A 25,015-nucleotide genomic window follows, 5' to 3' on the forward strand; every position below is an offset into this window, starting at 1 on the left:
TAACTTGTTCAAAAAGAACAGAAGAAATAGAAGGGGAGGCAGAGTTGCACTATATGTTAAAAATACTTATCCCTGCACAGAAATACAGGAGGATGAGCCTGGTAGCCCCATCGAGACCATCTGGATTAAAATTAATGAGGCAAGGAATAAAAGGAACATGATCATTGGAGGATGAAACTTTTGAAAAGCAAATTGCCAGTGTTTCAAGGAAGTGGATGTAGTAGTAATGGGGGACTTCAATTAGCCCAATATCTGTTGGGAGACAAATTCTGCCAAAAGTGACATGTGTGGCTGATAAATTTCTCTTACAGAAAGTAGAGGAAGGAACTAGAGGATCAACTATGCTTGACTTGATAATGACCAATAGGGATGACTTAGTGGATAAAGTGGCAGTTATGGGAACTCTGGGGAAAGTGACCATGTCAAACTTGAGTTCTTGATTTTAAAGGAAGCAAAAGCTGAGTGTAGCCATGCACGTACTCTGGAATTTTAGGAAAACTGATTTTAATACACTCAGAACTATGATAAGTAAGGTCCCTTGGCAAGTGACCCTAATGAGAAAAGGAGTCCAATATGGGTGGGAGGTGTTGTTGTTTTTTAAAAAAGGAAATTTTAAAGGCACAATTACAAACAATTCCAACAAGGAAAAAAAAAGATAGAAGACAACCGGAGAAACCAATGTGGCTCCACAAAAAGCTTAGAGATGACCTAAAAACAAAAAAGGACACATATAGGAAGTGGAAAGAAGGCCAGGCTACAAAAGAAGAGTACACACAGGTAGCACAGAAGTGCAGGAATGGCATCAGGAAAGCTAAAGCTGAGAATGAGCTGAGGCTAGTGAGGGATGCTAAAAGCATCAAAAAAGTTTTCTTCTGGTAAGTGCATAGTAAAAGACAGAGGAAAGTAATGGTGGTTCAATTACTCAATGAGTATGGCAAATGATAACAGATGACAAAGAAAAGGCTGATGTGTTCAATTCCTACTTTGGCTCAGTCTTCTCCCCAAAGTGGGTCTATGACCCACCCACCCACCCACCTGGCAAAAATGAAGTGCAAGCTGAAGGGGCAGGATTGCAGTTTGAGATTGATAAACAAATGGTCAAGGAACACCTAAATTCTTTGAATGAGTTAAAATCTCCAGGGCCTGATGAGCTGCATCCTAGAGTAATAAAGGAGCTGGCAGAAGAACACTCAGAACCACTGTATTATCTTTGCAAAATCATGGAAGATGGGTGAGGTGCCAGATGACTGGAGAAGGGCTAATGTTGTCCCTATTCAAAAAGGAGGAACCTGGAAACTACAGATCAGTCAGTCTGACATCCATCCCTGGGAAATTTTTGGAGCAGATTATAAAGAAGTCCATTTGTAAGCACCTTGAAAACAATGCAGTGATTACTAGAAGCCAGCATGGATTTGTCAAGAACAAATCCTGCCAGAATAATCTGATCTCATTTTTTTTGACCAGGTAACCTCCCTTGTGGACTGTGGGAATGCTGTGGACATTCTCTATTTGGCATTGGTTAGGCCTCATCTTAAGTACAGTGTCCAGTTCTGAGCACCATACTTCAAGAAGGGTGCAGACAAGTTGGAGGGGGTTCAGAGGATGGCAACGAGGATGATCAGGGGTCTGGAAACAAATACATATGAGGAGAGACTGAAAGAACTGGGCATTTTTAGCCTTGAGAATAAAAGATTGAGGGGAGACACACAGATTGTCACACAGAAGAGGGCCAGGATGTCTTCTCGATCATCCCAGAATGAAAGACACAGAATAATAGGTTAAAATTACAGGAAGCCAGATTCCAGCTGGACATCAGGAAAACTTTCCTGACTGTTAGAGAAGTATGACAATGGATCCAATTACCTAGTGAGGTTGTGGGCTCTCCCACACTAGAGGCATTCAAGAGGCAGCTAGACAACCATCTGTCAGGGATGCTTTAAGGTGGATTCCTGCATTCAGCAGGGGGTTGGATTCGAAGGTCTTATAGGCCCCTTCCAACTCTACAATTCTATGAATACTTCAACTGCTGCTTGGGAGTGGCACAATCTGACAGCGTGAAAGAATGTATTATGGGAAGATCTTGAAGTTGTAATGCAACTGACCATTTGTATTCATTTTCCTTTCTGAAGAATTGTAACCAGTTAATGAGCCGCAAGTTCCCAGAAAACACACCATTCACCTCACAAGCCCAAGCTCTTTTGCTGAGAACTGCTTCATTGTCACATAATGAGATACATTAAAAGTATATGTGCCTGACAAACCTCAAGTATCCACATTTCTCAAGGAACTACTGACAGGTGAAATGATCATTGGACTACGCACATTAAATAATTCCTCTGCTTGGAGAGAAAAGAAAATCTTCAAATTCGTCACAATGATTACCACCCGCTGTTAACCAGTCCTCTTGTCCCAAATCCAAAATAAACCAAACTATTCAAAGTATCTATTATTATTATTATTATTATTATTATTATTATTATTATTATTATTCAACATAAATAGAAGGTCTGTAAAAGCAGGAAAGGTAAAAAGCAAAAAAAATACTCTTTTTTTGCCTTCTTTTTGCATTAAATGAGACTTCTCTGGATCCTATGTCTGGAACATAAGCAGTATCTTGATAAATTATTTACCTGCTGAGTTGATCAAGACCAGGCCCGTATTTGCCAAGCAGAACTCTGCCCAGCAACCGTCTATGATGGATAGTGAGGAGGTTCGCTTGGCACCTGCGTTATATGCTTTTAGACGCCAGGTGAAGACCTTTTTATTCTCCCAGCATTTTAAGAGTCTATAAATAAATTTTAACTTGGTGTTTTAAATTTGTAATTTTGCATTGCTGCTGTTTTTATCTGGTTGAGCTTTTAAATTGTATTTTATATTATGGTTTTATACTGTTGTTTTATACTTTTAATGTTTTTAATTTTTGTGAACCACCCAGAGAGCTCTGGCTATTGGGCGGTATAGAAATGTAATAAATAAATAAATAAATAAATAAATAAATAAATAAATAAATAGTCAAGTGTTCCACAGCTCCCACTTATTTGAAGTCCCAGCCAGGCAGAGGATAAAGGATAGTCATTGAGCTCCTGGTGGGACACAGGTGCTTCCCTTGATGAGGAGGTTTATGGTTTACAGGTTATGCAGGCCTGCTCAAGAATGATCCAAAACCAAAGCTGTGGCTTTTTAGAAACAGTTTTCCCTTTGCATTTTATGAACAACTCATTGCACAATCTGCAGGCCACCTGATAATTACTGGCAGGCTATGTACAGAAATGACCAGCACGGCCAAAGACATTCTGAGCAATGTATACAAAATAAGTAACGAGTGCTCCACCTCTTCTTAAAGTATTTAACATAAAAGGCAATTTGCATACATAGCACGTTCAGATGTAAAGCTATCCTAATGATACCAAAATTAACTCTCTAGATAAGATTTATTTTTCAACTCTCACTTGTTAGTAAAATTCCGGGCAAATATCTGATAATATATTGTTTTAGTTCCAACTAATCATATGCAATATTTCATTGTTTGTACAGTACTACATATTATTATTAACTAAAACAATTTATGTCAATGTTTTTTAATGGTGACATGTAGGATTACCTCTTTCTTTCTTTCTTTCTTTCTTTCTTAAAGATTTTAAAACTGCCAATTTTGCTGGTGGCTTCAGTGGCAGCAGGAGTGGATATCTGACTGCTACCATTCTTCCTTTCCAGGGTGCCTCCGAAGAGAGCATTTTCCTACTATCATCTGGTTGCAGACAGGGATTGGGGGGGGGGGTCTAGCAGTCTTCCATGATCACTGGCTACAAATGACAGCTCCACACAGCCAATTTATTTAATTTATTTATTACATTTTTATACCGCCCAATAGCCGAAGCTCTCTGGGCGGTTCACAGGGAGATCCTATTAGGGGCAAATGGCTTCAGTGGTGGATCATAGTTTTCTTTACACTGGGAATAGCTGTACCCATTGAATTTGGCTGGTGCAGATAGGTGAGAATTTCATTTCAGTTCATTTTTGTTAAGAGTGTACCAAAATGTGCAAAGTTCTTCATATTTGGCAGAGAAAGAACTTGATACTGACAGATTCAGCCATCCCTAGTATTACTGGCGTTTTGGTTAAGTATTGCACCCTTGAGGGAAAACTGGCTTGGGTGCAAAGTGAGGTGATTGAGGAAAAATCCTTGTCTCCTCAGTTCTGTGACATGTGTACACTGACTCAGGGATCAGCAGCAGGCAGAGTACAAACTCCAACTCAAAGGCCTTTTGGAGATGACATGAGGCTTTCAAGTTCATTTACGGACAAATCCAGAGAGAAGCAAAACAAACATCTAGTTTAATCTTGTCAGCAGAAGGATGATTTCTGAGAAAAAGAGTAATAGAATGTTCTGTCACTAAGTATGACAGATGCCAAACTAACAAAAACAAACAACCCTTAAATCCAATGAGTAACCTTAAAGTTAGTAAACGGTTAAACGGAAGCAAGATACAATATGAATCCCCCCAGAAACACAGTAAAAATTAGTGAAAATCATATTCTGAGTGATTTGCTATGGGATGGGGGGAAAGTATATACACACCTTTAAAAAAAGAATGTTGGAAATGCATATCTAAATTATCAGCATAGTCCTATGAGCCACTATGCCAATAATAATACTGTTGTTCTGACTAGAGCTGTGCGCAAGTGGCCTCTCAAAATTGTCCACCCTATTGGTGAGTAGAGGAATTGGGGGGACAATTTCACTGAATTTCTACAGGGGGAGAAGTTCTCCAACAATTTCTCACAGGTAGGCATCACCCTTGGCAAGGTTTGTAGAACAGCTTCTTTCTTTTTTCCCTAAGGGTTTTTTGGGATTCTTTTGCAGTGCCACTGTCAGAGAGATGACCGTACAATGACAGACAAGGCACTCACACACACTCCTCATCAAGGGAAGCACAAGAACCCTGAACTCAACCCACGAAAATTTTTCAGAAATTTCTTGTCTTTTGAATTTCTTTTAGAAAGCAATTTCTTTTCTATGAAATTGCATGAGAATGGTCGAAATTCTCATGGGAGAAGCTTTCAGCACTGCATGATTTCTGACACAGTAGAATGGGCCCATGGCATTATATGCAAAGCACCATTTTATTAAATGTGATAGCTAAATATTATGCAAAAGTAATTAAGGCAAGATAAAGCCTTGGCAATATCTGAGAAAGGTAATTAGTAATCAGATAATAATCATTAACCAACTGATATTCAGAGACCAATGGTGAATTCCAGGAACAGCTTCCAGGCAGCAGTCTTTAGGGAGTGGGGGTGTAGTATTTTGGGACACTTTAGGGGGTCCAAGATAGAACAGGGAAAAGACTATAAGCAGGAAGTAGACATTTTGAATACAAGGCCAAAGGCTTTAGCTGGGTAATAGAAACTCACTACAAGGGCCGACAGTCAGTGATGCTCTAGCTTTTGAAGGCATAAAGTATTCAGCTTCATTGCAGATTCATGTTCATTTATCATGACTATAGATATTAAGACTGTACTCTGCAAGCTTGCCTCCAGATCAGTTACAGATAGGGTTAGGGATGTATGAATCTGTAAGTTCTGCTTTCTTCCACATTCTGATGTTTCACTTTCAAATTCTTTCCATCCCATTTATGAAGAAAATTGTGAATTTCAGTAATTTCTTATAATTTTTTTTTTGAACCAAACAAAATCTGCCCAAGCCAATTCAACAGTACCTGCCTGCCATGAGGGGGCTGTCAGAAAAAGAGAGGTAGCAACCATAACACAATATAATTCAGCCGTAAAGTTCTGAATTTGCATTTTTTTACCCCAATAAATGTATTAACTTATTTAAAAGAAGCACAACATTAATATGCCTCTTTAAAGTTCACTACAGTGCTTTCTACCCAATTATGAAATTATCTGTATCTCTTTAATGAGGTACTACTTTTTGCATGAACATAGAGGAACTGAAGCATGAAACACATTCCTATTTTTACACCTGTTGGTCCAAGAAGAACATAAAAACATAAGAAAAGCCATGCTGGATCAGTCGAAGGGTCCATCGAGTGCACCATTCTATTCACACAGTGGCCAACCAGCTGTCGAACAAGAACCCACAAGCAGGGCACAGTGCAACAGCATCTTCCCACCCATGTTCCTCAGCAACTGATGTACATATGCTTACTGCCTCTGATAACAGAAGTAGCACATAGCCATCAGGACTAGTAGCCATTCATAGCCTTCTCCTCCAGGAATTTAGCCAACCCCCATTTAAAGCCATCCAAATTGGTGGCCATTACCACATCTTGTATTTCTTGTACACCTCTTCTGTATTTCTTTTGTATTTCTTAAAACAGGGGTGCAGAACCTCAGGCCCAGGGACCAACTCTGGCCCACCTGTGGTCCCAATCTGGTCTTCCATAGTTCCCTAGATGGCCACACCCCTTTCCCTGGCCCATTCCCAATTGCTGAACATTTGGTGGTTTCCTGGCTTTTGTGCAGTTTTCCCCCACCCCATTCTTAAAGATTAAAATGCCTCTCCTAAGGTTTTGTTATTCACAGTAAAAGCTTTAAACTAAACTTTGCTGGTATTTTGAGCCCTTTGGCCGTGCAATCAATGGTTTGAGCCTACTCCCCACCCCAAGAGGACCACTCCGAAATGGAATTGAGCTGAAAGAAATCCAAAAAAACCTGTCTTAGAACGACAGCATCGTGGAAAGGAATGCCTACTAGAACTGCATGCAAATGACTTATTGACGTTCTCCACCCTGTTTATGAACAGAGAAACTGAGGGCACCATTTCACTAAATTTCTCCATAGGGAGAAACTTTCAAACGTTTTTTCGCACCATCAGCAGCAACAGCAGCAGCGTGGATTGTTTTTTTCTCCCTCTCTTTTTTTTTCTGTAGCAAGCGGCAGCCCCAGCAACTGGATCGGCAGTCTAACCACTAAGTTATCCTCTACAATGCTCTGGACATAGCTTAGTTCTGGGAGCATTGTGTATGCATGGAGGGTGAGAGGGGGAAATGGTGCCTGGTCCTAAAACATTGTGGAGAATATTTTCAGGGGAAAGTGGCCTTCTTTGGAGTGGGAGGGATTTGAAAACTCAGAAATGTAATCAGAAGCGTGTATGCTGAGAAAGTTTGGCTCAGTTCTAGCCTAAAGAGAAGATTCTGAAAATGAAAGTGTGTGTAAGGGTTGACCACAACTTCATAGACAGTGAAAAGTATGCTACCTTGAATTAAATCGTCAGATAATTTATGTTCTTGTGAGCTAAAGCAGCATACTTCAGTAAGTTAGTTATTAACTCCATCTTTTTATAAACCCAGTATGCACAATTGAACGATGCTAACAGAAAGTAGTAATTCTACTTGCACTTTGCATCATTTATTTTAGCCAGGAATAAATTTCTTGCATTTGTACAAATGTAAATACTTCCCAGGTACATGAGTTCCCACTGTGCCCAAATGTTTCTCTTGCTCTAGTCTCGTTAACTGCATCAGCAGTTCCGCCTTCACTTACATTTCATTATAAATGGACTCTGCCCACAATAGCACTTCTGTCTGGTTCTCCTCTCTTCCTCCTCCCCCATCCTCTGAATAGCCTTACCTCTTGCCAGCCCAGTCTGTGAACCCAGACACAATTCAGATTGGTTGGAGTTTATTGGTGTTTTCCAACAGACTTTAAAAAGACCTGCAGGAGATTGCACAGGGCAAACTGCATAACAGACCATAAAGTTAAGGGTACTCGGGTTTAAGAATCCATAACAAACCTGTTGAAACTAAGGCTACACTACTGCTTTATAGTGGTATTGAAATGCACTGATAACTGTTGGGCAGAGGACACATTCCATATACCGCTTTCATAGTGTTATTTCCTGCTTTTTATTCCACAGCCGTAATAATAAAATCAATAATAAAATAATATTTATTTCTTACCCACCTCTCCATTTTGATCGAGGCAGGAAAAACGGTAAATATAAAATACATAAAACTGAATTAAGAACATAATATACATTATTAAAACACCCTAAAAACACCCTAAAATTCCCCTGGATAGGCCTGCCAGAGTAATAATAATGATTTGATGCAAGGTGTAGTTCTGGCCTAACTCAAGACTTTGCATGGGAAATGGTTGGGCAAGAGAAACAGGGCACATATTTGTATCCAAGGGCACCTACTGTCCAGTTTACTACTTTCTTTTAAACAGAACTTAACATATTAAAATATGCCAGGATTGTTACAGTTGCTAGTGGAAACATAAACGTGCCTTGCTAAATCAGGGGTAGGCAATCTGGGGGATCCGGTGGCCATTTTCACACACACCCAGGGCCCCACCATAAGCTATAATCTATAGGGTGCTGCAGGGAACCCCCAAAAAATTTAACTTTAAAAAATGGCTGTGTTAGATCAATGTTCTTCACCCAGGGACGAGATCCAATCAGCCCCTAAGCACGACTCCACACTTCCAGCGACAGAGGGTTCAAAAGCGCTTTATTGATTAGTAATCAAGATCTGAGTCTCTTCAAAGGTGAGCAGTCAGACAAAGAAAACAGCCTACCAAGTAATACCTAATGAAATAAAACACTCAATATGCATAGAATCAGAGAATTCAACTGGCCAAGATGTAGGATGATTAAAGGTTCAGAATTGTGAACACATATTATAGTTTGATTCTACCCAAGGACTTTTAGAGCCCTACGTTACTGATGTAGAAAAGAAAGTTAACAAAGAAAAATCTACATGCAGTAGCACATATAGTTTTAGTGACATGCCCTCCTATAGTCTTACCAATCCTACACTCTATGGTTTAAATTTCACAAATGTCATTTGGAAAAATGAATCAATGGCCTTATTAAACAACTGTGTTCTTTTTCAGTGAAAGTGGAGCCACTTTCATAAGTTTTTCATAAAACAAGACAACCACCCACTGATGATCTATTTAGATGGCTCACTAGTTAGTTATCCAATATGAGGTGGTTAAAAGAGGGATTTCTTGCATTATGTCTTATTGTAATGATTTTACTTATCCTTGCTTTTTGTCTTCCCTGTATTTTGTCTCTTGTGAAAAATCTTGCAAAATCTGTAATCCACCAGCAAATGTATTTGCATTATGAAGCCTTAGCCATAGATGACCTAAAAGAAGCTAGCAAGCTTGAGCTGCTGATAGCTATTGCTTTCGTCTTAATCCTTAATCTAAGCTGGTGGCTGGCCAGCGGCCCTCACTACTTCTTCTGGTACTGAATTCTGTAACAGGCTGCTTGCAGTCCTTCCCCAAACCCTCCCATGATACCCGCATGCCATAAATGGTCATATGCTGACTAGAGAGGGAAATAATAAATGTAGCAATGATGCCCACATTTTCCACCCAGAAATTTATACCAGTTTCTTACACCCTCTATGAACTAATGTCTCTATATCTCACATATCTAAAAGAGCTACCATTTCTGTTATCATGGTTTTCAGAATAGACAACATATATTTAGGAAGATATGTAGACAGCTCTAGGGTTCGATCAAGGATCTGCCTTCTACGAAAGGAAGAGACCTTCAGTGAGAGGTCCTTCTGCCCAATTTGGGGGGCATCCACTTTCCCCACACCACAAGTTACTCTAATTAACAGGTCTCCTGACTCTTTGTGTAGTATTTTTAGGGGGGTAGAGGAACTATTGTTAGAAGGAGGGGGTGGGGAAGTCTATTGCCACAGTTGATTCAGTGTAAATCTGGATCCAACCCCTAGTATTTGCAAGCTTATATTCCACTCCTTCAAAATGGAAGATGAATTTCTGAGAAGACTCTAGAAATTAATTCATATGCATTTCATTAGAAAAAGTAACTGATTAACAGCAAAAGACTGGGTTATTACATCTCCTTCCTTAAGATAATTAGAGAAACAGCTGACGTTGCATGCAAAACAGATTCCCTCTTGTTTTCTACAAACTTTAAAAGATGTAGCAGTTATGCCACCAGAAAAAAATGGGGGGGTGGGTGATGGGTGACTAAAAAGGGGCTGTTATTAATCAGAAACACCTCTATATTTCACACCAGCTCTCCAAACATAGGCATATTTACTTAGAAACATAGGAAGCTGCCTTATACTGAGTCAAACCATTGGTCTATCTAGCCCATTATTGTTGACACTGATGGTTTGAAGCAGGATTCTTTACTTTCCCAGAAGCTGGGAATTGAATCTGAGACCTTCTGTATGTCAAGCATGTGCTCCATCACACTGAACTAAAGATGTAAAGTTTACATCCAAATAAAGTTTGCTTAGGCTTGCATCTTCAACTGAAATTCTAATGTCATAGTCTCTGGGTGCCTCTAAAAATGCAACACGTTCTTTTGAATAGATAACAAAGGAGCTTTCTTTATCCTTTAACACAGGCCTGGACAACTTGGACAATGTCCCTCCAGATGTTTTGGCTTACAACACTCATCAGGCTTAGCCAGCATAATAAATGGTGATACATGATGGGAATTGTAGACCTAAACATCTGGAGGGCCAAAAATTGCCCACTTCTGCTTTAACAGCTGAATGGCAGAAATTTTATACAAGACGCTTTATGCAGCATAGAGATACAGTGATGTTCAACTGTTGAATTTCTGACTCTTATACAGCCACTAAAGATAAAGGAGTCTGGAGAAAGAGAAAGAAAATAACCCAAAATTATGGGTAGGTATTAATTTTAAACAAATAAAAAATTAAATGAATGAGAGAACAAAAACAAATTGTGTGATGCACAGAGACCACAAAGAAGAACCAATGAAATTCTATTAGGTGAGGATGCTTTCATTCCCTCCCCCCCCCTCCGTTTCATTTGTTTTAAATTGCTCTGCATTAAAAGCACTGCTTTTCACTGGACACATAGTCTGGTACATAGTGTGCAGTTCACACAAGGTCACAGTGAGGAAGAACTAAGCAAAACTCAGCAAACAGGTATTGGAACTCTTGATTTAGTCTTCATAGCCGTAAAGTGATGTCTGTGTGCCTTTTTAATTGCCTATACCAGCCCTTTTTCAACCTGGTGTGCCCCAGATGTTTTGGGCCCAGCCAGCGTGTATAAGGAATGCTGGGAGTTGTAGTCCTAAACATCTGAAGGGCACCAGATTGAGAAAGGCTGCTTTATACAATGGGAATCCTTGAACCTATCTATCTGAAGTTTCACCGATATGCTCTTCTGGGTGCTTTGAAGAATACCTACAGAATCCATGGCATATAGATGATAATAGGCTGCAGCATAATTTGCAACATGAGCTTATCTGAACCTCCTATTGGAATCAATGGAAAAACTAAAAAAGAAAGCAAAATGGAAAGCAAAATGAGTTAACCTTTTAAAATGAAAATCAATAGGAAAATGTAAGAATTTTTCCTTGCACACCACTACCACAAATAAGGGTTAAACATGCTTTGAAAGAGGTGGGGGACAGCAATAGGAAATCATGCCATTTTACTCAGTATTAAACCTAACATAACTGTCTAGCCTGTCAGTGAAGTACACAATTATGAACAGTCCTTCTGTGTTCAAACCTGAAGTACCATGAACTGCCCAGGAGAGCATCCCAGTCTGGAATAAGCTGAAATGAGATGAAGGCATCTTAAACTGTAGCTGCAACACAGGGTTTTCTTTATCTGAAACTCTCCTTGATTAATTAATTAATTACATTCTACGCTGCCAAATATCCAAAATAGTCTGGGCGATTTTATAAAACAAATGCCATATGACAAGAAGTGGTTTGGACCTTTTAGTTACTGCTAGTGCTGTGTCGAAAATGTCGACCATTTTGTGGGGCTGGGGGAACCAAAACTCAGGCGAAAGAGGCTGGGAGAGGTGAGAATTTTGGAGAATTTTCTCCTTGGGGAAGGGAACAGGTTTTCCACATACCTTTTAAAATGTAACCAGTTGTTGAGGGGTCTTCTTTCTTTTTATTTTATTTCTAAAACACCCCCACATTTTCAGGAGTGCTTACTGGATGCTTATTGAAAAGGCCTGGGCATCAGGAAAAACTTCCTGACAGTTAGAGCAGTACGACAATAGAACCAGTTACCTAGGGAGGTTGTGGGTTCTCCCACACCAGAGGCATTCAAGAGGCAGCTGGACAATCATCTGTCAGGTATGCTTTAGGGTGGATTCCTGCATCGAGCAGGGGGTTGGACTCGATGGCCTTATAGGCCCCTTCCAACTCTACTATTCTAGGATTCTAGGGCAAGGTCACATGGTCTCCAATAAGCAATCACTTGGAACTGTTGGGCTCATCCAAACGCTGGAGGAAGGGGGTGTTGTTCTTTTTCAAAAAACTAAAAAATAGGAAGAAGGGCCCTCAGCAACCAGCTTCACTTAAAAAAAGGTATGTGGAAATCTTGTCCCCCTCCCCAAGAAGAAAATTCTCTGAATTTCCCCCCTACCTTGTGAAAGAGGCAGAAAAAACAATGCCTCTTTCACAGGGAGCGAGAACGTTCTCAAAAATAGGGGGCAGGTTTCAGCCCTGCACTCGTTAGTACTATCTGCCCGAAACTGTAAGGTGCCCCCCCCCCTTGGCAAGGGACAGGGTACTTGAAGAAAAGGTGCAACGTTCCAAAGAGGGAAAAGATCCTGAAACATGGTGCCTTCCTTCTCCACCAGCCAAGAGCTGAGTGGATCTTACACTGGATTTGTAGCGACTGATCTTTACTGCATCATCATGCCAATGTGACTTGGGGAAAGCAAGTTGAGAAAGGGATGTAGTTTTATTCGTATGTTTCCTTGTGCTCTATTTCTCAATGCCAGTGTTGTAATTATTCCTCAAGCCATAGATTCTTGTATACAGAAGTCTGTATACATACAAATGGGCAAGAGTCTCAGCAGGGATTCACTTGTGGAACAGATAATTGATTGATGCTTCTTTTTTTTGAGGGGGGGACTGCGAAATTATAAGTTAATATGTTCGGATTGTAGCCAGCAGCCAAGAAATGAAAACTGTTTAGAAATTATACTTTGCCATGGACTTCTGCCAGACAGTATGAGTTAAGAGTAGGAAGGCAGTTTTCTCAATGGACAACTGCTCCCTTCCCACTATGGTGCCGCCTATGCTGTGCAATCCACATCTGAATTCAGTTAGAGGCAAAACCATTGATTTTGATCTGGATCTTGTGAGATTTGCAAAGCAGAATTCCGTTCCTGTTCATGAAGTTGTAGCAGTACGCTTTGAGAGTTACAAATGAGTATTTTATAAGACTCATCCACATCGACATACCAGATCATTATCACTGTCAGCACACCCAGTACAGACACTGAAGACAGCTGGGATCATACTATACTATGCACCTAGTAAAGAGCATGTATTTAGGAAGTTTTTAAAGAACCCACCCACAAGAAACTTCTTCAGGGCCAAAAGTGCTTGTATGGAAGATGATTTCACTGAACAGTGTGGATTGCCTCCATGCACATAAAATAATGTGAGGGGAAAGGAGCACCATTACATTGTTTTAATATAACTTTCAAGGATGCAAGTCTTTTCCCCCCCTGTTTAACCAAGAGTTGTGGTGTTGGGAGCGGGGGGAGAACATGGCTATTGTTGCCCCTTCACGCAGTGTTCCTAATTTAACAAACAGTTTGGTTGAAAGTCAAATAAGAAAACAATGCCTTTAAAAAACCAGTAACTTCAGCAGCATTAAAACAAAAATTCCATGCCAAGTATTTATCTTTTCGCTTCAGGAAACCACAAAATAACTGTAACACTGTGAATCATCTTGAAACTTCAAAGCCTGCATGCCCAATGCACCATTTTAGGATCATTAAATACACCGCTACTATACTGGAAGTAAATAATTAGCCAAGCCCCTTGAGAGCAATGCCAACACTTCACCTTTAATAAAATAAAATTTCAATACTGCCTTTCCCAACATCCATAATATTAGTTACTAGTCATGTAACCTGAACATCTAATCACAACTGCCAGTTAACTAACCATCATATTAAACATGGCTGTCTAACTTCCACAATAAGTGAACGATGATTTTAGTATTGCTGGGATAAAGGATTTGGCATGCAGGTCAATTCTATTTTATTCATTCAAGAAATTTTTTTTTAATGTGTTGTACCCAGTTCTGTCCCCTTTGCTCCAGCAGAGGTTTCCATGAAGAGGCTTTTTTCCTTCTTTTCTTTTTTTGCAAATTCACCCTTTCTCAACAACCCACACACTATCTTCCATGCTGTTACAAAGGATCCACAATCCTCTGGAGCAGATTTCAGGGGTCTATAGAGGTAAGGGGGAATTAATGGAAATCTCTTCTCCCCCCCCCCCCCCCTCCATTCATGAAAGCCTCTTTTCAACAAAAGAGCCTTGCATGAGCAAAACTGGATACAACACTACAGAATTATCACTAACACTACACTCCTATGAATATTTACTCAGATGTAACTCCCATGGTGTAAAATTGAGCTGACTATCAGTGCTACAATCCTGCACACACATTTAGCAATAAACTCCATCGAGCTTAGTTGGGCTTATTTTTGAGTAAAAATACATGGAATTGCAGATAGCCACTACATTCTTACACACAAAAAACTTCATAGTAGATGTGACCACTATTTCAACAACAGCTGAATATAGTCTTAAAACTTTTGTTGGTATTATCTAGATGCATTCAATTGTCAACAAAGTCTTTGAAAAAACCCCACTATATTTTCACCTTTTAAAGAATTTTTGGGGGGGGTAATGTTTATATTTGTTGAGAAGCCCTGAGGGATGTTATAATGTAACTGGGTAGGCCAGAAACCTACTGTGTAAGTGACCTAAAACAGTTATGGCTACCAGGAAGCTTCAAGCTCAGTTTGAAAATGACTAAAGGGGAAAGCTGAAGAATGAGAAAGCTTCTGAATCCATGTGAGGGCCAAAGTAAACGTTCTGCTAATCATGCACGTTACAGCTATGCATAATAGTTTTCCTTTCTCTTGTGCAACTGCACACAGCCTAGTTTGAATTGGGACCATGATAACTGGGAATGAGGGCTAAATCCCCACCCATTTTTCCCAAACTCCCCCCCCCATTGGGGGGGTGTTACAAAAAGGTGTTACAACAATTTCAGTGCAATTCGAAGTGGGAAGCCTCTGAATTAGTCTTTTTCTAGACCCATATGCTCAAAATACCTACAAGGCTTGACTTTTCAAGGGTTTTACTGTTAAGTCCATGTAATTTTATGGGATAAGTTTGTCTGCTCTTATTTGGTTTTGTTGACATTTGAAAGAAAAGACTATAGAGAAAAGTTGTCACTAAGAGCAAATTCACATGTATTTTAGTATGTAATTTGCAGACAAACATGTGAAACAGTTACTGTCAGCAATTACATGCGAGTTACTACAAATCAGTGTCTCTCAGACCTCACTCCAATACATCCAAAGATGATAGCAGCAATGAGCTGAATGTACAGATTCATTCCATGACTGGGCAAAAGAAGGAAGAGAAGGAGCCAAGATAGAATAATCCAGTTAACTTGGTTACGGTAAGGATGTGGGTGTAGAGAACAGGATGATGTGTAAGGTCATGTCAAGTTGATCTGGAGTGCACAGTGAACATTTTCAATTCAGAAAGTCATATTTAAATTGAGTGTAAATTCTAACCATTTTAGGTTTTATATTCAATGCATCATCATTTTATATTTGAATTAGTGAACATAAGAAGCTGCCTTATGCTGAGTCAGACCATTGGTCCATCTGGCTCAGTGTTGTCAACACTGAATGGCAGCGGCTCTACAGAGTGTCAGGCAGGGATTTTTCCAGCCATACCTGGAGGTGCCAGGGACTGAACCTCCAGAAATAATTCAGGAACCTCAATAATTTTGCTCCAAAAATCCAGCAAAATAATCTATCTTTCAAATTACGTCCTGAACAGATCATGCTACAAGGACGAACAGGAGGCCTCCCTGCTGTTCTCCATCACAAACTTATTGATGTGTGTCAGGTGGAGAGAGGGACAAGATGGCGCAGGTATAGTGTTCATGGCTCCAAGTATTTCAGGATGCTGCTCAGCAGAGTCTGAAGAATAGGAGCCTTGAAGACACTATATACCACCTGGTATGAGCCTGGTATGAGGTATTAATGTTGGTAAGATAGGAAGAAAGGGGCAATGGGGAACACCGGGCAAGGAAATGGATTTAATTAGCATTGGACTTTGGAACTGTGTTGCTTTTATCTTGATTGGAGCTGTAAACAAGTGTAGCATGCAGAAATTCTGTGTCTGAACATCCTTATGGTACGAAATTGTCAGCTGCTACCCTCCCCACTTCAAAGCAATAAATTATTTTCAGTGCGAATTTTCCATGCAATGGGCATGCGATATTGAATTGGCCTATAAAAACTGCAGGAACAAACATATAAACAAAGTAGAAGGATTTTCACATAAATAGACACCTTATAAATTTAGAGTTGACCTGGAACTGTGTAAACAAACATTTTTATGCCACTGTGCACTGTCTCTGTCACACAGTACATTATACCTACCTTCAACATAGGCAGTTGTGTGGAGGACAAATAGAAATTGGTAACTATTTTGCAGACCAATTTTCATGTTCATACCATCCACAGTAATACTTTGGGGGGGGGGGTTTCTACCAATGCTTATAGCAGGGGGATTGTGTGTGTGTGTGGAGCCAGGAGAGAATAAATAATATTTCCCTAAATATGACTTTGACTCCCATTTGCTTGACTTTGCCTGAACAGTATGCCTTGAGGTTTGTAAATGTATGAACAGCTGTCCAAACATCTTTTGCTACTATTCTTACCTGGAACTCTTTTGGCCCAGCTGATCATGTGCACCAGTTCTCTGTCAGCAAGGTTGGTCAATAGTGTCATCATAGAAGCTTCATTGAGAGGCCTGTTAGGGTCATACTCTGAATAGACAACAGGTGGCTCAGCCTCTAGCAAGGCACTAACCATCTGATCTGCAGTCAGAGACAGGGCTGGACTGTTCTTTTTGGTATGTTTCATCACCAGGGGACTTGGCCAGAGACTGGGGCTTCTCGACTGAGCTACAGTTCCTGCATTCTCTTCTCTTTGATGTTTGTGCTTCAGGATACGGCCACCTCTGCGGTCTTTCCGAATTCCTGGAGGAAGATAAGAATACAATTAACATTTTTGCCACCATCTTTGTCTTACATAACACCATTGAAAAGGTAAATAAAATATGCAACTTTCAATTAATCCAACCCACTCTGCCATATAATAATAATAATAATAATAATAATAATAATAATAATAATAATTGTTACCCGTCTCTCCCTCTGGATCAAGACGGGGTACAACACAAATGCAAACACCATAAAATACATATAAGTAATTAAAACATTTAAAACTAATGCATTGTTAAAAGGAGCACATTATTAAAAAGGCATCTTAAAATTCAACTGGGTAGGCCTTCAGGAAGAGATCAGTCTTTATGACTTTCTTAAATTCCGGAAGACTGTAAAGCTGACAAATCTCTTTTCAAGCCATTCCACAAATATTTATTTATTTATTTATTTATTACATTTCTATACCGCCCAATAGCCGGAGCTCTCTGGGCGGTTCACAAAAATTAAAACCATTCAAAGTATAAAACAACAGTATACAACAGTATAAAACCATAATATAAAATACAATATAAAAGCTCAACCAAATAAAAACAGCAGCAATGCAAAATTACAAATTTAAAACCATGTTATTTAAAATTTATAGATTGTTAAAATGTTGGGAGAATAAAAAGGTCTTCACCTGGCATCTAAAAGCATATAATGTAGGTGCCAAGCGAACCTCCTTAGGGAGCTCATTCCACAGCCGGGGTGCCACAGCAGAGAAGGCCCTCCTCCTGGTAGCCACCTGCCTCACTTCCTTTGGCAGGGGCTCACGGAGAAGGACCCCTGAAGATGACCTTAGGGTCCGGGCAGGTACATATGGGAGGAGGCGTTCCTTCAGATAACCTGGCCCCAAGCCGTTTAGGGCTTTAAATATTAATACCAGCACTTTGAATCGGGCCCGGACCTGGACTGGCGTAATGTGGTCTCGTCGGCCAGTCCCTGTTAGTAAGCGTGCTGCCCTGTTTTGCACCAGTTGAAGTTTCCGGACCGTTTTCAAAGGCAGCCCCACGTATAACGCATTGCAGTAATCCAAACGAGAGGTTATCAGAGCATGGATAACTGTAGCTAGGCTATCTCTGTCCAGATAAGGGCACAGCTGGTATATCAACCTGAGCTGATAAAAGGTGCTCTTTGCCACTGAGTTCACCTGTGCCTCAAGTGACAGTTCTGGATCCAAGAGCACCCCCAAACTACGGACCCGATCCTTTAGGGGGAGTGCAACCCCATCCAGGACAGGGCAAACATCACCTCGCCGGACAGAAGAACCACCTGCTAACAGTACCTCCGTCTTGTCTGGATTGAGTTTCAGTTTATTAGCCCTCATCCAGTCCATTACCGTGCCCAGGCACTGGTTCAGAACAGCCACTGCCTCACCTGGGTTTGATGAAAAGGAAAGGTAGAGCTGGGTATCATCCGCATATTGATGACACCTCAGTCCACATCTCCGGATAACCTCCCCCAGCGGCTTCATGTATATGTTAAACAGCATAGGGGATAAGATAGAGCCCTGTGGAACCCCATGGCTTAGGAGCCACGGCACAGAGCAATAATCCCCCAGCACCACCTTCTGGAATCGGCCATCCAAGTAGGAGCGGAACCACTGCAACGCAGTACCTCCAACTCCCAGCTCAGACAACCTATCCAGAAGGATACCATGGTTGATGGTATCGAAGGCCGCTGAGAGGTCTAGGAGAACCAACAGGGTCGCACTCCCCCTGTCTCTCTCCCGACAGAGGTCATCCCACAGGGCGACCAAGGCAGTTTCCGTTCCAAAACCAGGCCTGAAACCCGATTGAAATGGATCTAGATAATCCGTTTCATTCAAGAGTGCCTGGAGTTGTCCTGCAACCACCCGCTCAAGCATCTTGCCCAGGAAAGGGATATTAGCCACCGGCCTGTAGTTGTTAACATCCTCCGGGTCCAGGTTAGGCTTCTTCAGGAGTGGTCTAATTGCCGCCTCTTTTAAAGAGGCTGGCACCACTCCCTCTCTCAAGGAGGCATTCACAACCTCCTGGACCCAGCCGGCGATCCTCTCCTTATTTGATGTAATGAGCCAAGAGGGTCAAGGGTCAAGCACACAGGTGGTCGACCGGACTTGGCCAAGCACCTTGTCCACATCCTCGGGCCTCAATAACTGAAACTCATCCAATAAAACTGAACCGGACGGTGCTCCGAACACCTCTACTAGTGGAGCTGCGTTAAGTGTGGTGTCCAATTCATGACGAATCTGAGCGACTTTATCTTCAAAGTGCCGTGCAAACTCGTCACAGCGTGCTACCGAGGGTTCCACCATCTCTCGCCCTGGCCCAGAGTGTAACAGGCCACGAACCACACGGAAAAGCTCCGCCGGACGACACTGAGAAGATGCAATGCTGGTAGAAAAGAACTGTCTCTTTGCCACCCTCACCGCCACAGAATAGGCTCGATAGTGAGCTCTAGCCCATGTTCGATCAGACCCAGCACGAGTTTTCCTCCATTTCCTGCGTTCTAGCCGTCTCCCCTCTTGCTTCATTGCCCTCAGCTCAGGTGTATACCAAGGGGCTGACCGGGCTCTGCTCAGAGGGAGAGGACGCTTGGGCGCGATCGTGTCAACCGCCCGAGTCATCTCTGCATTCCACAGAGCGACCTGGGCTTCGACAGGAGCACCAGCCATACCAGCAGGAAAATCCCCCAGAGCCCTCTGGAATCCATCGGAGTCCATTAGCCTCCGGGGGCAGACCATTTTAATAGGCCCCCCACCCTTGCAGAGGGGAAAGGCTGCCGAAAGTCTAAACCTCAATAGGAAGTGATCTGACCATGACAAGGGGGTAGATGTTAATTCCCCCACTTTCAGATCGCCATCCTCCTGCCCAGTTGAGAAAACCAAGTCAAGTGTGTGTCCCTTTGCATGTGTTGGGCCGATGACATGTTGAGACAGCCCCATGGTTGTCATGGCAGCCATGAAGTCCTGAGCTGCCCCGGATACAGGAGCCTCAGCATGGAAGTTGAGATTCCCCAGAACCATCATCCTGGGGGTCTTCAACACCAGATCCGAGACAACCTCCATCAGCTCAGGCAGGGAGACTGTTGGGCAGCGGGGTGGACGGTACACCAGCAGAATCCCTAATCTGTCTCGAGTACCCAACACACAGTACAAACACTCCAGACCAAATAGGGAGTGGCAGAAGAAAAGGTCCTCTGGGTAATAGTTGTCAGCCTTGTTTTTGTTGGCTGGAGTAAATTCTTCCCAGAGGACCTGAGTGTGCGGGCCGGATTGTACGGGAGAAGGCGATTCCGTAGGTAGCCTGGACCCAAGCCATGTAGGGCTTTAAAGGTGATAACCAACACTTTATACTTCGCCTGGAAACTAATTGGCAGCCAGTGAAGAGATTTTAAAACTGGTGTAATGTGGTCACCCCTAGGTGTACCGGTGACCAGCCTGGCTGCCATATTTTGAACTAGTTGAAGTTTCCGAACTAGGCACAAAGGTAGCCCTATGTAGGGTGCATTGCAGAAGTTGACCCTCGAAGTTACCAGCACGTGCACTACCGTCTTTAGGTCTTCCGACTCTAGGAAGGGGCGCAATCCATATCATCAAAATTACATCCAATCCATATCATCCTGCCTGTTACAATTGTCAGCACCTTAATTACAGTACACTACAAAGGGAGACCAAAAATAAGAGAGATGGGATTAGCCAAACTGCACAAGAAACAATGCAGGATTGAGACACACCACACCATTCTTTGCAATATTGCAAGGATTGTGAGATGCCCCTCTTGGATCATGCAATGCTTTACCGAAACAAAATGTATTGGACTAGTCCTGAAACTAGGCGTTTTGTTCCTGTAATGCCTGCACAATTCAGTAGCTTTAAATTTACTGATACAATCAAATCCACCAAAATCTATTTTGATTTTTTTCTGCCCAAGTTTAGAGCTAAATTATTAATTAGTTTAGTATTATCCTAACCTTTTTAATGATTTGCAACTTTACAATATTCGGTTATGAGATGAAGACTTATCTTTGGATCAGGAAACAAACATAAGTTTGGCTGAGAACAATTAGAAGTTCTCTGTGAAGAGAACAACCATTCAGGCTTAGTTCTCAAAAGGTATCTAAAGAAATATTTGCCAGTGCATTGTGGAAAAGAACATCCAGAACCCGGATCCTGGAAGAAAAGGGTATGCTTTTATCTGAGAGACAAACACAAATTAGAGTTTCATTCTGAGCAATCCGTTCCATCTTTTAGAAGTTGATAGGTAACCAAAGACTAATCTCTACTTGAAACCTTAAAAGCAATATCAAACCCAGCAATAGGCAAGACAGTACCATATTGTTAAGTCTTTTTTGCCCGTGAGGCATGGGATTCCCAACTCATGTTCTAAGTCTTGAAACAATGGTAAATGTCCGATTTACTCCATCACTTTTCATGCATAAATAATAAAAGCTAGTCCACCAATGTGTCCCTACCTAAATTTCTGTAGTGCCTATTGTGTAGATCTACATAAAAGAAAGACAAGTAAGCAAAGACAAATATTACAAATCCAAACCTAAAAATCACCCTAAATATAGGGACACTTCACATATTACTTCTTTGTTCAAATACAAAGATTAATTCATACTGCATTTAAACAAATCTATGGTATGACCACACTTAGAATACTGTGTACAGTTCTGGTCATCGTACTTTAAAAAAGATACTGTAGAGCTGGAAAAAGTACAGAAAAGGGCAACTAAAATGATCAAGGGGCTGGAGCACCTCCCCTATGAGGGAAGGTTACAACAGCTGGGATTGTTTAGCTTGGACAAATGGCAATTTATTTATTTATTTATTTCATTTTTATACCGCCCAGTAGCTGAAGATCTCTGGGCGGTTCATGGGAAACATGACAGAGGTGTTCAGAATTATGCATGATGTGGAGGATGTGGATAGGGAGACATTTTTCTCCCTCTGCCATAATAGTAGAACCCGGGGTCATCCCATGAAGCTGATTTGTGGGAGATTCAGGACAGATAAAAGAAAGTACTTCTTCACTTAGTGCACAGTTAAATTATGGAATCCGCTACTATAAGATGTAGTGATGGCTACTAATTTAGATGGCTTTAAAAGAGGTTTGAAGAAATTCCTGTAGGAGAAGGCGATCAATGGCTACTAATCTTGGTGGTTATGTGCTAACTCTAATATCAGAGGCAGTAAGCCTATATATACCAGTTGTTGGGGAACATGGGTGGGTGGGTTCTGTTGCACTGTGTCGAGCTGGCGGGTTCCTGGTCAACAACTGGTTGGCCACTGTGTGAACTAGATGCTGGACTAGATGACACTTGGTCTGATACAGCATGGCTGTTCTTATGTTCTTAATTTCCCGGTCAAAATTATGTATATTTGCAAAGTATGTATCAGGAGTCTCTACACCAAGCAGGATATGACACTTTGAAAATGGTTTGAAAACTGTATATGTAGTGTATCCTGTATATGTAGTGTATCCAACAGTTGTCACTACTGTTATAAACCATTTTAAACAGTAGTGTAGATTCTGCCATGTTTGCACTTACAACCAAAAAGGCATTTTGCCACTTTCGTATAACAATGGAAAATGACAAGTTTCTCCCTGTTTCTTTGAGTTGGATCCAGCAATCATAGGTTTGAGGCCTGCCAGCTCCATCATTTAACTTACTGAATGGTACATTTATTCAAGCCCAAAACAGACAAAATTTCCCCCAGATGGCTTTTACCAGCAAGTCCAACTTATAAGTGACTACCCTGAACAAAAGCAGGAATAATAGCGTTGGATATATTTAAGGCGTTTGATTGTGTGAGCTGGCAAGCACTAAAGAGGATAATAGAAAAAATGGGGTTTGGAAATAGATTCATTGAGCAATTATACTCACAAAACACAGCTTCAGTGGTGATAAATGACGGAGTTACAGAAAAGATACAATTGGCCCGAGGGACTAGACAAGGATGTCCACTCTCACCGGTTCTATTTGTATTGGTTATAGAACTATTGGCAAATGTGATAAGAGAAGACGATATTATAGAGGGAGTAAGGTGCAATAACAATAAAAAAATAATAAAAATATGTTTGCAGATGATACATTATTGACAATTAAGAATCCATTAGAAAAAATGGAAAGAATTAAGCATCATCTGAAGGATTTTGAAGAAGTTACGGGATTGAGAATAAATAGGACAAAATCAGAGATGATGTTGTTTAATTATACTAAAAAGGAAAGGAAGGATTGGGAAAGTAAAGAGAAGAATATGAAAATTAAAGAGATGATTAAATATTTGGGAATTAAAATTACAAAAGATTTAGAGGATTTAGAAAAGGAGAATTTAAACAATTTTTAAAAAGAAGTTATAGATAAATTAGAAAAATATAGAAGATTAAATTTATCGTGGTTTGGAAGAATAGCTTTAGTAAAAATGAAGATATTACCAAAGGTAAATTTTGTGTTTAGAATGTTACCAATAAGAATATCTGAAAAAGAGATAAAAAGTTGGCAAAATATTTTAAATAATTACTGCAATGGGAATAGGAAAGCGAGAATAAACAAAAAAAGGTGGTATTTAACACAAAAAGAAGGAGGATTAGGACTCCCGAATATAAAAATATATTATGTAGCCAATAGATTAAGATATATAGTAGAAGGTATGTTAGGAGTAGGAGATTTAAGTTGGTTAGAGGATAGAAAAGGAATGGATAAAGAGTGGAAACTGGAAAATATATATTTTTAGAGAATATAATAAAAAATGGGGGGGAAGAAATAGAGAACCCACTTCTAAAAAATCACTGGGAAATATGGCGTTTATATAAAAAGGAGTTACTTCCAAGTATTTCTCCAATTACACCAGTGATAATGTTAGGAAAATTTCCATGGAACTTAAAGGATAAATTAGGGAAAATATTACTAGAGAAGGATATAATGAAACTAAAAAATTGGTTAAGGAGGATGAACACTCGAGAAGAAGTAGAAGAGGTATTAAAGGAGAAAAAATTAACATGGTTAAATTATTTTCAATTAGAGCAATGGACGAAGAAATGGTTAAAGGATAATGGAGAGTGTAGAGAATTAACGAAATTTGAGGAGATGATTTTAAAAAAAGAAAGTAAGAAGGGAGAAAATAAAATGATTAAAGGTTTAACGAGTGAAATATACAGAATATTGGTTGGGAAGGGGGAGTCAGAAAACATGGGTAAGATGGTGTGGGAAACGGACTTGAAGATACAAATAGGGCAACAGAGTTGGGAGGGAATATGGAGACAAAGAGTGTTGAGAAGTATGTCAGTGAGGATAAAAGAGAATTATTACAAGATTTTATGGAGGTGGTATCTAACCCCAGTGAGATTAAATAAAATAAACAAGCTGTATTCAGCAAATGGCTGGAGAGGATGTAAAGAAAAAGGAACGTATTTACATATGTGGTGGGAATGTGTATTTGTTCAAAAACTGTGGAAAATGGTGTTTAAAGAGATAAATGATATAGTGGGAATAAAGATCGAAGAGACACCTACAGTGGCATTGCTATCATTATATGGAGATTTAAAATGTAATAAAGAAACAAAAGAATTGATAACGAATTTGTTGACAGCAGCAAGGTTGATCATATCTAGGAACTGGAAGGTGCAAGGAGATTATCATGTTGAGGACTGGTATAAAGAGATTTGGGATATTGCTATAAATGATAAATTGACATGTAATATAAAAGTAAGTAGAGGGATAACAAAAATGAATGATTTTGAGGGAATTTGGAATCAGTTCCTAGAATATGTATTATCTAAGGGGAGTGGAAAACCACCTCCAGAAGAATCAATGAGATTTTGGAATCAAGAATAGATCCCGGGGTGGGGGGTGCACTTTATGTTATGCAATGATGTAAAAGTATTAAATTAGAAATGTTATAAGGTTATTCAATTTATGTATTATGTTTTTTCTTTTTCTTTTTGTGTTGTTGTGAT

The 25,015-nt window shown here is 40.4% G+C and overlaps 1 protein-coding gene across 2 annotated transcripts in view; it reads right to left on the minus strand.

Annotated features, from left to right (window-relative positions):
- ESR1 (estrogen receptor 1) overlaps positions 1-25,015 on the minus strand; it is a 282,918-nt gene that overhangs the window by 54,282 nt on the left and 203,621 nt on the right. For both annotated transcript variants that reach the window (XM_063124534.1, XM_063124533.1), the window contains one exon: positions 16,743-17,063. In XM_063124534.1, the coding sequence (XP_062980604.1) occupies positions 16,743-17,063 (321 nt within the window). The remainder of the gene's footprint in view (positions 1-16,742; positions 17,064-25,015) is intronic.

This window comes from Elgaria multicarinata, chromosome 4 (genome assembly GCF_023053635.1).
Source record: "Elgaria multicarinata webbii isolate HBS135686 ecotype San Diego chromosome 4, rElgMul1.1.pri, whole genome shotgun sequence".
In the NCBI taxonomy this organism is placed as follows: Eukaryota; Metazoa; Chordata; class Lepidosauria; order Squamata; family Anguidae; genus Elgaria; species Elgaria multicarinata.